Genomic DNA, 14216 nt, shown 5'->3' with positions numbered 1-14216 from the left:
TTTAGGTCCAAAAACTAAAACATTATATTAAAAATTATACACAAGATGAGATTTTATTTCTACTCATCAATATTGATGCAATTGACTAAGCTATTCTAATAGTTGAACATGAAATAAATTAAAGTTTTAGACTCAACTACAATGTATTTTAAAAATTTTAATTATCCAGATGAATCTTTTTTATACTTTCTTGATTTATTAGATGATCGATAGAAAATTTTTATAAGGTCAAATCGATCATCTCAGGTTCTACATTACCTAACAAAATTAATTTTTTTTTTTTAATAGCTAGCGGACAAGGGTAAAGATGTCTTTACATAAGCAAATAAGGTTTATTAATATCAGGCTTCTTATGTTTAAGATCACAGTGTATCTCGCTATCAGTTCAAACTTCTAGAAAACATTCAAACTAAACCATCCGTGACATTTTGGCAAGATAAACGACTTTCCCCAAGGTATTTAGTTTTGCAAGTCTTCTATTACATACTCCATCACAATTATCAATTCATTCGAGAAGAATGAACTTTTAGATTAAAACTCTCTAATTAACCAAATTACTGGATAAAATCTTAACTCCAATTGCATAAAGATAATATTGGTACAATCTTTCTGAAAATGAAATCGAATGCCATGTTACATGCTGATAGATATCATTCAATGTTCATGTTCAGAAAGAAAGTGAAGCTGGAAATTTCTTTCCAAAGATTGATAAACTATTATTGGCAGATTAGTCAGTGAAATTTATGCCCTTTAAGCATCCGAACTCCCATGTACCTACACAAGGAACAATGTCAAATTGAAGTGATCCATCGAATGGTCAGTTCAAGAGTTTTAAGATGAAATTGATTACCTTCCTAACATCATGACAGTAGCTTGTGGGTTTGTTCCCGGTGAGAAAGTGAAGGTAGATCCGTCGATGATCCTGAGAGCATCAACGCCGAGCACTTTGTAGTCATGGTCGACCACTTTTCTCATTTGGCATCCGCCATGGTAGTGCCAGATCGTCATCACAAGGTCTCTGCAGTATTGCTCCAATGAAGTGGAGTCATTGGCGTTTCTTGCTCTTAAATTCACTAATACACTTGCGGATAGGGCTACCAAGCTCTGCACCGACTGATTCGGGTATCTAAATCTCGACAAGGCTCTCGAATCGATCACTCTTTCAACCGTCCTGAGGGCCTCGACGCATGCCTGAACATCCTCAGCTTCCATGAAGTAATTGAAGGTGACTAATGGATTCTCTTCCGGGTCGCGATTCCTCAAGCGAAGAAATCCTTGAGAAAGAGGGCGCGCCAACTTCTCGAATATCGTGCCGCCTTGAAATGAGTTGCTAATCTGACACATGTATATTAAAGAATTGGTGTGAGATGAGATAGAATTGAGCTGTTTGTCATGTTCATTTGTGTGGTTACGTGTACCGGTGAAGTTGCGGACGGCCCGGTGGAGTTGCCCGCCAACAAGGCAGCGACAAGGTTGATGCCGGTCACGGACTCCACGTAGTAGTCCGGCCGGATTCCGACGACTTGCACCGATGTGATCTCGATTGGTTGTGGTGAAGGGACGATGATGGCGTTCAACGGGTTGTCGGACATGCCACGGCCGACCAGTGGCTGGTCCAGCACCACCTCGATGCCTAAGGACTCTAGGTGAGGGGCAGGGCCGACGCCGCTCAACATGAGCAACTGTGGGCTGCCGAGGGCCCCGGCCGACAGTATAATTTCGCCGGTGGAGGAATTCTTGAGGTAGGCTTCGTGCACGTTGCCAGCTCCATCCTTGTATACTACACCATATGCCTCCGGCTTATGTTTCCTTCCTGCGAGCAGAGCAGAGCAGAGAAGAGAAGAGCATTCATCAATATCATTATAAATATGATTGATCTTTAATTTCGGAGGAAGCACCTCTGTTCCTGAACAAGATCCTCTGAGCCGTGGCGCGCAAGAGCACGGTGATCCTGGCAGGGTCTGCGTACTTGAGCAGATCGGCGGCGGTGTGGCGGTGGCCATTTTGATCGAACGTCGTCCCTCCGACCTTCGTCCCGGGTAAATGATCGTACGTGAAGCCGTTGTCCGGCGTCACTCCGGCCTCGAGGAGCCCTGACATGAAGGCCGACGTCCAACCCGTCAGCCGAGGTCGGAACGCCACCTCTTTCTCAACCCAACGGAACGACTCCTCCGCCAGCTCCAGATTCAGCCCCATCTCCTCCACCTCCTGGCGGCTGGCGCGAGAGTAGAACCCGGCGTTGATGCAGGTCCCGCCGCCAAGGCAGCGCGCCCGTGCGTTGATGACGCCGTCCACGGAGACGAAGCGCTGCGCCGGGGAGGTCGGGGTCTGGTACGCAAGGTTCTGGACAAACAAAGCGAGCTCGGAAACGTTGGGATTCCCGTAAGGCGAGCCGCCTCTTTCCAGCACCAGCACGTCGAATCTCTCCGACAGAGTAGCGCCCAAGGGGCAGCCGGCCGTGCCCCCGCCGACGATGATGTAATCGTGGTACGACACTCGTGGCGCCTCCGCCGCATGCCTCAAGAAGCTATAGCGTGGCACCGCATCGTGATCAGGAAAACAGAATCCGAAACCCTGAAAACAGAGCAGAAGGACGACAGAAGTGAGAAATCTCTGCATCGCCAACTCCATAATTAACCTACAACTCCACGCCCGATTGGAGTTGGAATATATCAATCTTGTCGTCGGCGTTATCTATATATATAAGGCCGGCAGGGATGAGAGTAGTGCACTAAATACATTTATCTCGATTTAGGAGGAACTCGTGGATAAATGGACAGATGAACCAAGATCACGTAGAAACTGATGCATGCGCAACAGAGCAGACAAAAAAAAAACGTCGTTGATATTCCACGAGCAACCTGCTCCACCCAGAATATTATTGCTTATTGAGAAGACGTGCGTCGAGATCTACGTGGATGCATGGAAACAATAAACAAGAATATTGTTTATTCGCGAGTTTTTTTTTAATATAATTTTTAATTAGAGGAGGGGGGAAACTGACCTTTCATTTCCAATTCATGTATTCAATTAATAAATATATTAATAGCTAATAAATATCTACATTGTTAGTGTATATGATACTCTATTTTAATCAGATTGAGAATATATTTATGTATCTATTTATGGTGAAGGGTTAAATAGTTTGACAACTAAAGCTAGGCGTACTCTAGTTGGTAGTCTCTTATTATACACTTTGATAAATGCACTTCAAATTAATCTTATGATATAATTATATATATCATTTAGGGATAAATACACTTTGATACTTGCACTATAAACTTTTAAATGGATGCATGTTATATATATTTGTGCGTGATCGTGAGCGAAATCTGACGTGGGCTATCTAACATGATCAAAATCTAATTTTTTTTAATCTCTCTCATCTACATGCAACAATTTCTCTCTCTCATCTGCATGATCATAACATGTAGCAGTGTTATTGTATAACTACTATGTTGTAGCAGCTACTGTACTGTTGTAGCAGCTACTGCACCGTTGTAACAGCTACTGTACCATTGTAGCAGCTTCTGTACTGTTGCTACTACACCGTTGTAGTAGTTTCTGCACCGTTGTAGCAGCTATTGCCGGTTATAGCAGCTTTTGTACCGTTATAGCAGCTATTGCACCGTTATAACAGCTACTTCACCGTTGTAGCAACTACTTCACCGTTGTAGCAGCTACTTCACCGTTATAGCAGGTTCTGCACTTTTGTAGAAGCTACTGCACCGTTGTAGAAGCTACTGCACCGTTGTAGCAGCTACTGCACCGTTGTAGCAGCTATTGCATAGTAATTGCTACAAGTTGTAGCAGCTGCTGCATAGTAACTGCTACAAGTTGTAGCAGCTACTGCATAGTAGCTTGATCTGGATGTAAACGGGGGGCATGAGGGGTAATTAAGGAGAAGGAGGGGCAGTTAGGACTTTTGACACCTTGAGGGTTTTAGTATTTTTAAGGAACACTGTTCACGCAGAATGGAGAGGTCGGTTCATGTTTTGGTCGCCGCTAGCCAATGAGGAGTCTTCTCTCTCACACACCCTTCGTTGGCGCCCGACGAAGCCGTCGGCGCTGCCCTCCTCCTCTACTCTACCTCTTTTTCACTCCAGCGCCTTCAATAGGAAAAAGGGACATCATGTTTGGCTTTCCCGCCGCCACCGAGCAGAGGGGCGGGGAGCTATTGCCTCCGCATAGTTCGCCGCCGACCCCGATCACGACACTGCTCCTCCTCCGCGTCTCCGGTGCCGGCCATCCTTGGCCGGTGAGATGGCCTCCTCTCTTCTCGCTCTTCTCCTCGTCCTCGATCCAAGCCACAGTTGACTGAGGCATGTCGCCGCCGCGAGGGAAGCTCGCCACCTCCTCCTCCCTCATTAGATATACGACACTGCCATCTCCTCCCCCTTTCTCCAGCGCCGACGTCGTCGAGGGACATCGTCGTCAGTTCCAGCAGTTGTCGTAGCCGCCTCCGGCAGCAGCAGCCGCCTCTGGCGACCAACGTCGTCGCCTCGTGCGACCATCGCTACAGTCGCCTTCGGCGTCCAGCGTCGTCGTCTTTGGCGTCCAGCTTCGCCGCCTCCAACGACTACCATCGCCACTGCCTCCGGCGACAACAGATGTCGTCGTCGACATTTCCAGCAGCCACCGGCACTGCCTCCCGCGGGCGTCGCCTCCGACGACAACCACCATCACCCTTCGGACAGCCGCCATCTGCATGCTCAGGTTTCGTACTATTTATCTACTCTAGCCGACGAGCCGATAGAGTATTTGGCCTTTGCGTCGTTATTGTACTCCGGCCTTCGTGCCCCTATTCCGGCCTGCGAGTCGGTGTTGTAATTAAACCGTGTATCCTCATACGGATCCCTATCGCGTCTGATTTTGAGCCACAGGAGCCAGTTATTCATCTGGTGGACGTCTATGTACTCTTCCCGGCCGCGACGACTCGATCAATGTCGCAGTCAGCTCATCCATCCATCTAAGGGCGCCTCCCCGGGGGCAAGGTACGTCGTCGTACTCCTCTTATCTATTTATTTCACTGTGTTGCTATTATTCGACTGCTTATATATCCGTGGGATCTGCCTCGAGCATCGAGATACCAGAAACCGGGGTAACCTGGTCACTAGCTGCAGGTATTGTCGACCAAAGGACTTCTGGCGACTCGGTTAACACAGAAGACAGCTCATCTTCTAGGTCATGGAGATGTGGTCAACATTCCAGACACGTCACACCGGCAGGTTCGTCTTCTCAGCTTCCCGACAGGATCAAATTGGTACCATCTGTGGGAACGCACCTGATCTGGAACGTGAAGATGGACAACGTCGGAAAGTTCTGTCATCCTCATGACCCCAGTCAGTTTTTGTGTTATCTTTTCTCTTTCAGTTATATGATCTGCCATAGTTCCTCGATCGAGGACCCCCGTGCCGATCAGCTGGGCGTATATTATCCGAGCCACGGGCTCGATGTCGAAGACCCCGTGCCGATCGGCCGGGTGTATATTATCCGAGCCACGGGCTCGATGTCGAAGACCCCATGCCGATCGGTCGGGCGTATATTATCCGAGCCACGGGCTCGATGTCAAAAATCTCGTGTCGATCGGCTGGGCGTATATTATCCGAGCCACGGGCTCGATGTCGAAGATCCCGTGCCAATCGGCCAGGCGTATATTATCGGAGCCACGGGCTCGATGTCGAAGACCCCTTGCCGATCGGTCGGCCGTATATTATCCGAGCCACGGGCTCAATGTCGAAGACATCGTGTCGATCGACCGGGCGTATATTATCCAAGCCACGGGCTCGATGTCGAAAACCCCGTGCCGATCGACCGGGCTTATATTATCCGAGTCACGGGCTCGATGTCGAAGACCCCGTGCCAATCGGCCGGGCGTATATTATCTGAGCCACAGGCTCGATGTTGAAGGCCCCATGCCGATCGGCCGGGTTTGAGTGATGCTAGAAGACCGTCGAGCGGCAACGTTAAACGCCAGAGTCGAACCGGCGGCTATAAACACCCGGCCTGAAGATGGTCGAGCGACGACCTTAAACCCTCGCGTCATCGGCGGTCGAGCGACGACCTTAAACCCTCGCGTCATCGGCGGTCGAGCGACGACCTTAAACCCTCGCGTCATCGGCGGTCAAACGACGACCTTAAACCCTCGCGTTATCGGCGGTCGGACGACGACCTTAAACCCGTATCTTCACCGATCAGCTTAGCAGAGCATCTATCTCCCCCGTTCAGGGTCACACAGTCTTCACGAGCATCCATCTCCCCCGTTCGGGGCGTACAGTCTTCACGAGCATCTATCTCCCCCGTTCGGGGTCGAGCGGTCTTCACTAGGCACGGGGCATATCAGAGCATCTTATCTCCCCCGTTCGGGGTTGAGCTATCTCCTATGGCCACGGACAAGAGTATCTCTACTGGTTTTGGACCAGAATATCTCATAGGCTATGCGCCCGTTCGGCTCACAACTTTCGCTTCCACGCGCCTTCTACACACGGGCTACACTCTAGTGCAGCTCATGTGCGACGCACCCGTTCGGCTCACGACTTTCATTTCTGTGCGTATCCGATTTCACGGGCTATGCTCCCGCTCAGTTTTCGGGCTCCACTCCCGCCCAACGCTGCTTCGTCTCTCGCTCGGTATTTGTCCAGGCGCTCACTGGGAGTTCGCCTGATAGCTTGCTTGGCAACCGCTTGGCATTATTTTTCATCACTCAGTCGACACTTTGGTAGTCGCCTGATCCTACGCCCGATCGTCCACTTACCCACGCGCTTATTTTGTACGACATCTTGGTGGTCGTCAGGTCAGCATTTTCTCGATCACCCGTTCGACATCAGTCGCTCGTCCGCCCGGTCAGCATTGTATGACCTATTGGTCAGCATTTTCTCGATCATCCATTCGACATCGCCCTCTCGTCCGCCCTGTCAGCATTTTCTCGGTCGCCTGATCGGCATCTTTGCGGTCGCGCACTCGGCATCGCTCGTCCGCTCGGACTACTCTTGGTCCCGAGTGTCGTTCGGTCTACTATCATTTTACTCGTTGCTCGCTGAGCGTTTTGCCGCTCGCTCGGCATCGGTCCTGTGGCCAACTTGGTATTATTTCTCGTAGTTCGCTCAGCATCGCTACCGTCTCTCGTACAACGCTCCCTCAATTACTCGATTCGCCTTTTTTCCGATCGCCCGAGTGACATCTTCTCGATCGCGCGTTCGCCTCGATCACTCGTTTTTCTACCTGATCAACATTATCTTCGGTGCCTGGACCGCGCTATTTTTCGTCGCTCGCTCGACATTACTTGAGTCACTTGCTCGGCATCGCCACAGCTACTCGGTCAATGTGACAAGACGAGTCTAGTGATCTGATTCCGCGTTCGGTAGCTATTTTGTTTTGAGCTTGGTCTAGTCAGTCGGACTTGCGCCTCCTTCGACTAGACTAGAAGGAGAGACTTGTGATCCGGATGTAAACGAGGGGCACGGGGGGTAATTAAGGAGAAGGAGGGTGCAGTTGGGACTTTTGACACCTTGAGGGTTTTAGTATTTTTAAGGAACACTGTTCACGCAGAATGGAGAGGTCGGTTCATGTTTTGGCCGCCGCCAGCCAATGAGGAGTCTTCTCCCTCTCACACCCTTCGCCAACGCCCGACGAAGCCGTCGGCGCTGCCCTCCTCCTCTACTCTACCTCCTTTTCGCTCCAGCGCCTTCAATAGGAAAAAGGGGCATCGTGTTTGGCTCTCCCGCCGCCACCGAGCAGAGGGACGGGGAGCTACTGCCTCCGCCTAGTTCGCCGCCGACCTCGATCACGACACTGCTCCTCCCCCGCGTCTCCGGTGTCGGCCATCCTTGGCCGGTGAGATGGCCTCCTCTCTTCTTGCTCTTCTCCTCGTCCTCGATCCGGGCCACAGTTGGCTGACGCATGTCGCCGCCGCGAGGGAAGTTCGCCACCTCCTCCTCCCTCATTAGATGTACGACACCGTCGTCTCCTCCCCCTTTCTCCAGCGCCGACGCCGTCGAGGGACATCGTCGTCACTTCCAGCAGTTGTCACAGCCGCCTCCGGCAGCAGCAGCCGCCTCCGGCGACCAGCGTAGTCGCCTCGTGCGACTATCGCTACATCCGCCTTCGGTGTCCAGCGTCGTCGTCTTCAGCGTCCAGCTTCGCCGCCTCCAGCGACTACCGTCGCCACTGCCTCCAGCGAAAACAGATGTCATCGCCGACATTTCCAACAGCCGCTGGCACTGCCTCCCGCGGGCGTCGCCTCCGGCGACAACCACCGTCACCCTCCGGATAGCCGCCATCTGCATGCTCAGGTTTCGTACTATTTATCTACTCTAGCCGGCGAGCCGATAGAGTATTTGGCCTTTGCGCCGTTATGGTACTCCGGCCTTCGTGCCCCTATTCCGGCCTGCGAGTCGGTGTTGTAATTAAACCACGTATCATCATACGGATCCCTATCACGTCCGGCTTTGAGCCACAGGAGCCAGTTATTCATCTGGTGGATGTCTATGTACTCTTCCCGGCCGCGACGACTCGATCAGCGCCGCAGTCAGCTCATCCATCCATTCGAGGGCGTCATACTCCTCTTATCTATTTATTTCACTGTATTACTATTATTCGACTGCTTATATATCCGTGGGATCCGCCTCGAGCATCGGGGTACCAGAGACCGGGGTGACCTGGTCACTGGCTGCAGATATTGTCGACCAAAGGACTTCTGGCGACTCGGTCAACACAGAAGACAACTCACCTTCCGGGTCATAGAGATGCGATCAATATTCCAGACACGTCACACTGGCAAGTTCGTCTTCTCAGCTTCCCGACAGGATCATAGTTGCTACAACGCTGTATCATCACTATCACAATAATTTTTTTTCATGTAATAATAGGAGAGAGAAGATAAAATATCATTTTAATTTAAAAAGAGAGAGAGAAAAGTTGTTGCATGTATATGAGAGAAAGATTAAAAAAATTTTATAGTTGTTGCATGCAGATGAGAGAGAAAAGTTATTGCATGCAAATGGAGAGAGATTAAAAAAAATTAGGTTTTGGCTGCGTCAGATAGCCCATGTCGGATTTCGCTCACGATCGCGCACAAAGTGTCACTCAGCATACCAAATCTCATATATATATTTCTGATGCGGTGATAAAGAGGGATCCCATCCCGTAGAAAATAATTACCACGATAGAGGTTAAAGTCAAGGTGATCAACACTCAGATATCATCGGGCAGTTGGGTGATCATGCCCGACCACGGGGAGAAGGTTCCGGTTCGATCTCGGGAGAGAAGGTTCCGATCCGATCCCGCCTTTGACACTGGAAGTGTCAAATGATTGACGCTCAAGAGAGTAGTGGACGCCAGATGGAAGAGGAGACGATGTGCAAAAGCCGAGCCGAGTAGCTACCCCGCTCGGCCTTGCTATAGGACTCGGTATTGGCATAGTGGAGCTCCAGCCGACCGGACGAGACACAAGAACAGCGGAGTTACAGCCGAGCAAACACATGCGTAGGAGTAGCGAAGTTCCGACCGAGCGGACGAGACACAGAAGCAGCGAAGTTCCAGCTGAGCGATCAACCCGCTCGGCCTAGCAGCATACTCCCTCTGTTATCCATCAACATTCTTTTGGGAGTTAGTGCCACTGACACCGGGCATGGATAACCAGAAGATCTTACGCCGGAAGCTTCCATTGTCACTTCAGAGATATGCTCGGCCTGTTAAGGTATTATATCAAGGACACTTTACTGACAAGTCTTTTCAGGAAACCTTTAGAAAGCGTACTCGTCTTGGGGAGCATGCACGTGCGCTACAGTAGCTCTATATAAAGGAGGATCCAAGTATCGGTGGAGGTATGCAATAGATACTGTTCATTCTTGTTGTTGCTCCGCCTTCTACTTCATCGTCGGTGACTGACTTGAGCGTCGAAGGGTCAATATTAGGACCCCTTCCCTAGCTCGGCATTGACGTAATTTTTGTCTTGATTTCTTCTTATTTAATGATAGATAGAGTGTTTTATTTGATTTTCTCTTTATTTAATTATCCATCTTTTCCTCTTTTATCATTTTATTGCTTCATTAAGTGCGTAATGTCAATGCCATTCTTCGAGCCATATGGGTGGTTCGCTCAGCTTGGGCTCCCGACCCGTGTAGCTTGTTCTCCTACAGACTGGACTAACAATAATTGTTTACTCAGGTGGCCGATCGGACAAGGGCCTCTCCGATCGGCCAATGATCTGCTTCCCTGACGTTGACCGTCTTGACTTTGACTTATACCATGATAATTGACTCGTGTTAGGTAAGCTCTTACTTACCGCCGCGTCACTAAAATAAAGGATGATTTGGTACAAAATATATGATGGAGTAACCTTTTTATTATTATTATTATTATTATTATTATTATTATTATTATTAAAAAATGACATCATTTTTTAATTTGGGATGCTATTTTTTTTTATTTATTATTTTATAATATAAGGGTAGTCTATATATAGAACTCCCACTAATACAGAATCTCATAGAGGGATTGGACCACACTCTTTTCTTGTGTAAATGATAAATCCTTACTTTTAGAAGAGATTTAAACTTATCAATTTTACACCCAACAAAAAATGATTTTAAACAAAATATGGAAAATGAATACTTTAGGTCCAAAAACTAAAATATAATATTAAAAAATATACATTCGATGAGATTTTATTTCTTCTCATCAATATTGATGCAATTGGCTAGCTATTCTAATAGTTGAACAACAAATAAATTAAAATTTCTCATTCAACTATGATGTATTTTATTTCTGACTCAACTATGATGTATTTTAAAAATATTGGTTATACGGATGAGTCTTTCTATATACTTTCTTAATTTATCATATAATCGATGGAAAATTTTCGTAGGACTAAGTTGATCATCCCAAGTTCTATATTACCTAGCCTAATTAACTATTTTTTTTAATAGCTAGCGGACAAGTGAAAAGATGTCTTTACATCATATATATTTTGAAAATGTTAGTTGTCCGAATGAGTCTTTCTGTGTACTACGACGTATTTTGAGAATGTTAGTTGTCCGGATGGATCTTTCTGTGTACTTTCTTGATTTACCAGGTGATCGTCCCACGGGGTTATCCGGAGTGGTTAGTGTGTAGAAGATTGCCCAATGAGATCGTGTGTTCGAATCGCGGGGTAGTCAAGGCGTAAATCCCTAGTTCCCGTGTCCCTCTTCCCACTGCGCACTAGCTTCTCCGGTTACCGTGATTAACCTCCCTCGTGATGGCCTTGGGCAAGATACGGCGGGGGCGTTGGGGGCGAGCGTTATCGTCTTTTGTCCAATTAATTTACCAGATGATCGATGAAAATTTTTTATAAGACTAAATTGATCATCTCAAGTTCTACCTTACCTAACCTAATTAACTAAATTTTTTTTAATAGCAGCTAGCAGACAAGTGTAAAGATGTCTTTACATAAGCAAATAAGGTTTATTAATATCAGGCTTCTTATGTTTAAGATCACAGTGTATCTTCCTATCAGTTCAAACTTCTAGAAAACATTCAAACTAAACCATCCGTAACATTTTGGCAAGATAAACTTTCCCCAAGGTATTTAGTTTTACAAGTGTTCTATTACATACTCCATCACAATTATCAATTCATTCGAGAAGAATGAACTTTTATCTTAAAACTCTCTAATTAACCAAATTAATGGATAGAATCTTAACTCCAATTGCATAAAGATAATATTGGTACAATCTTTCTGAAAATGAAATCGAATGCCATGTTACATGCTGATTGATATCATTCAATGTTCATGTTCAGAAAGAAAGTGAAGCTGGAAATTTCTTTCCAAAGATTGATAAACTATTACTGGCAGATTAGTCAGTGAAATTTATGCCCTTTCAGCATCCGAACTCCCATGTACCTACACAAGGAACAATGTCAAATTGAATTGATCCATCGAATGGGCAGTTCAAGAGTTTTAAGATGAAGTTGATTACCTTCCTAACATCATGACAGTAGCTTGTGGGTTTGTTCCCGGTGAGAAAGTGAAGGTAGATCCGTCGATGATCCTGAGAGCATCAACACCGAGCACTTTGTAGTCATGGTCGACCACTTTTCTCATTTGGCATCCGCCATGGTAGTGCCAGATCGTCATCACAAGGTCTCTGCAGTATTGCTCCAATGAAGTGGAGTCATTGGCGTTTCTTGCTCTTAAATTCACTAATACACTTGCGGATAGGGCTACCAAGCTCTGCACCGACTGATTCGGGTATCTAAATCTCGACAGGGCTCTCGAATCGATCACTCTTTCAATCGTCCTGAGAGCCTCGACGCATGCCTGAACATCCTCAGCTTCCATGAAGTAATTGAAGGTGACTAATGGATTCTCTTCCGGGTCGCGATTCCTCAAGCGAAGAAATCCCTGAGAAAGAGGGCGCGCCAACTTCTCGACTATCGTGCCGCCTTGAGATGAGTTGCTAATCTGACACATGATTAAAGAATTGGTGTGAGATGAGATAGAATTGATCTGTTTGTCATGTTCATTTGTGTGGTTACGTGTACCGGTGAAGTTGCGGACGGCCCGGTGGAGTTGCCAGCCAAAATGGCAGCGAAAAGGTTGATGCCGGTCACGGACTCCACGTAGTAGTCCGGCCGGATTCCGACGTCTTGCACCGATGTGATCTCGATTGGTTGTGGTGAAGGGACGACGATGGCGTTCAACGGGTTGTCGGACATGCCACGGCCGACCAGTGGCTGGTCCAGCACCACCTCGATGCCTAAGGACTCGAGGTGAGGGGCAGGACCGACGCCGCTCAACATGAGCAACTGTGGGCTGCCGAGGGCCCCGGCCGACAGTATAATTTCGCCGGTGGAGGAATTCTTGAGGTAGGCTTCGTGCACGTTGCCAGCTTCATCCTTGTATACTACACCATATGCCTCCGGCTTATGTTTCCTTCCTGCGAGCAGAGCAGAGCAGAGAAGAGAAGAGCATTCATCAATATCATTATAAATATGATTGATCTTTAATTTCGGAGGAAGCACCTCTGTTCCTGAACAAGATCCTCTGAGCCGTGGCGCGCAAGAGCACGGTGATACTGGCAGGGTCTGCGTACTTGAGCAGATCGGCGGCGGTGTGGCGGTGGCCATTTTGATCGAACGTCGTCCCTCCGACCTTCGTCCCAGGTAAATGATCGTACGTGAAGCCATTGTCCGGCGTCACTCCGGCCTCGAGGAGCCCTGACATGAAGGCCGACGTCCAACCCGTCAGCCGAGGTCGGAACGCCACCTCTTTCTCAACCCAACGGAACGACTCCTCCGCCAGCTCCAGATTCAGCCCCATCTCCTCCACCTCCTGGCGGCTGGCGCGAGAGTAGAACCCGGCGTTGATGCAGGTCCCGCCGCCAAGGCAGCGCGCCCGCGCGTTGATGACGCCGTCCACGGAGACGAAGCGCTGCGCCGGGGAGGTCGGGGTCTGGTACACAAGGTTCTGGACAATCAAAGCGAGCTCGGAAACGTTGGGATTCCCGTAAGGCGAGCCGCCTCTTTCCAGCACCAGCACGTCGAATCTCTCCGACAGAGTAGCGCCCAAGGGGCAGCCGGCCGTGCCCCCGCCGACGATGATGTAATCGTGGTGCGACACTCGTGGTGCCTCCGCCGCATGCCTCAAGAAGCTATAGCGTGGCACCGCATCGTGATCAGGAAAACAGAATCCGAAACCCTGAAAACAGAGCAGAAGGGCGACAGAAGTGAGAAATCTCTGCATCGCCAACTCCATAATTAACCTACAACTCCACGGCCGATTGGAGTTGGAATATATCAATCCTGTCGTCGGCGTTATCTATATATATAAGGCCGGCAGGGATGAGAGTAGTGCACTAAATACATTTATCTCGATTTAGGAGGAACTCGTGGATAAATGGACAGATGAACCAAGATCACGTAGAAACTGATGCATGCGCAACAGAGAAGACAAAAAAAAAAAAAAACGTCGTTGATATTCCACGAGCAACCTGCTCCACCCAGAATATTATTGTTTATTGAGAAACGTGCTTCGAGATCTACGTGGATGCATGGAAACAGCAAATAATAATATTGTTTATTCGCGAGTTTTTTTTTAATTAATTTTTAATTAGAGGAGGTGGGAAACTGACCTTTCATTTCAATTCATGTATTCAATTAATAAATATTTTAATAGCTAATAAATATCTACATTTTAGTGTATATGATACTCTATTTTAATCGAGAATATATTT

The 14216-nt window shown here is 48.1% G+C and overlaps 2 protein-coding genes across 2 annotated transcripts; both read right to left on the bottom strand.

Moving 5' to 3' along the window:
- Window positions 1-434: 434 nt before the first annotated feature.
- On the bottom strand, window positions 435-2671 carry LOC121981301 (protein HOTHEAD-like). Its single transcript, XM_042533751.1, has 4 exons — window positions 1899-2671; window positions 1419-1813; window positions 851-1335; window positions 435-774 (listed from the first exon to the last, which is right to left on the bottom strand). The coding sequence occupies exons 1-4, from the start codon at window positions 2629-2631 to the stop codon at window positions 732-734; spliced, it is 1656 nt and encodes a 551-aa protein (XP_042389685.1). The 5' UTR covers window positions 2632-2671; the 3' UTR covers window positions 435-731.
- Window positions 2672-11705: 9034 nt separating this feature from the next.
- On the bottom strand, window positions 11706-13875 carry LOC121981300 (protein HOTHEAD-like). Its single transcript, XM_042533750.1, has 4 exons — window positions 13006-13875; window positions 12526-12920; window positions 11961-12445; window positions 11706-11884 (listed from the first exon to the last, which is right to left on the bottom strand). Exons 1-4 carry the CDS (start codon window positions 13736-13738, stop codon window positions 11842-11844), a joined length of 1656 nt encoding a protein of 551 aa, XP_042389684.1. The 5' UTR covers window positions 13739-13875; the 3' UTR covers window positions 11706-11841.
- Window positions 13876-14216: the final 341 nt, after the last annotated feature.

Source organism: Zingiber officinale, chromosome 5A (assembly GCF_018446385.1).
Source record: "Zingiber officinale cultivar Zhangliang chromosome 5A, Zo_v1.1, whole genome shotgun sequence".
Lineage (NCBI taxonomy): Eukaryota > Viridiplantae > Streptophyta > Magnoliopsida > Zingiberales > Zingiberaceae > Zingiber > Zingiber officinale.
This window is presented reverse-complemented; position numbering and strand designations above follow the sequence as displayed.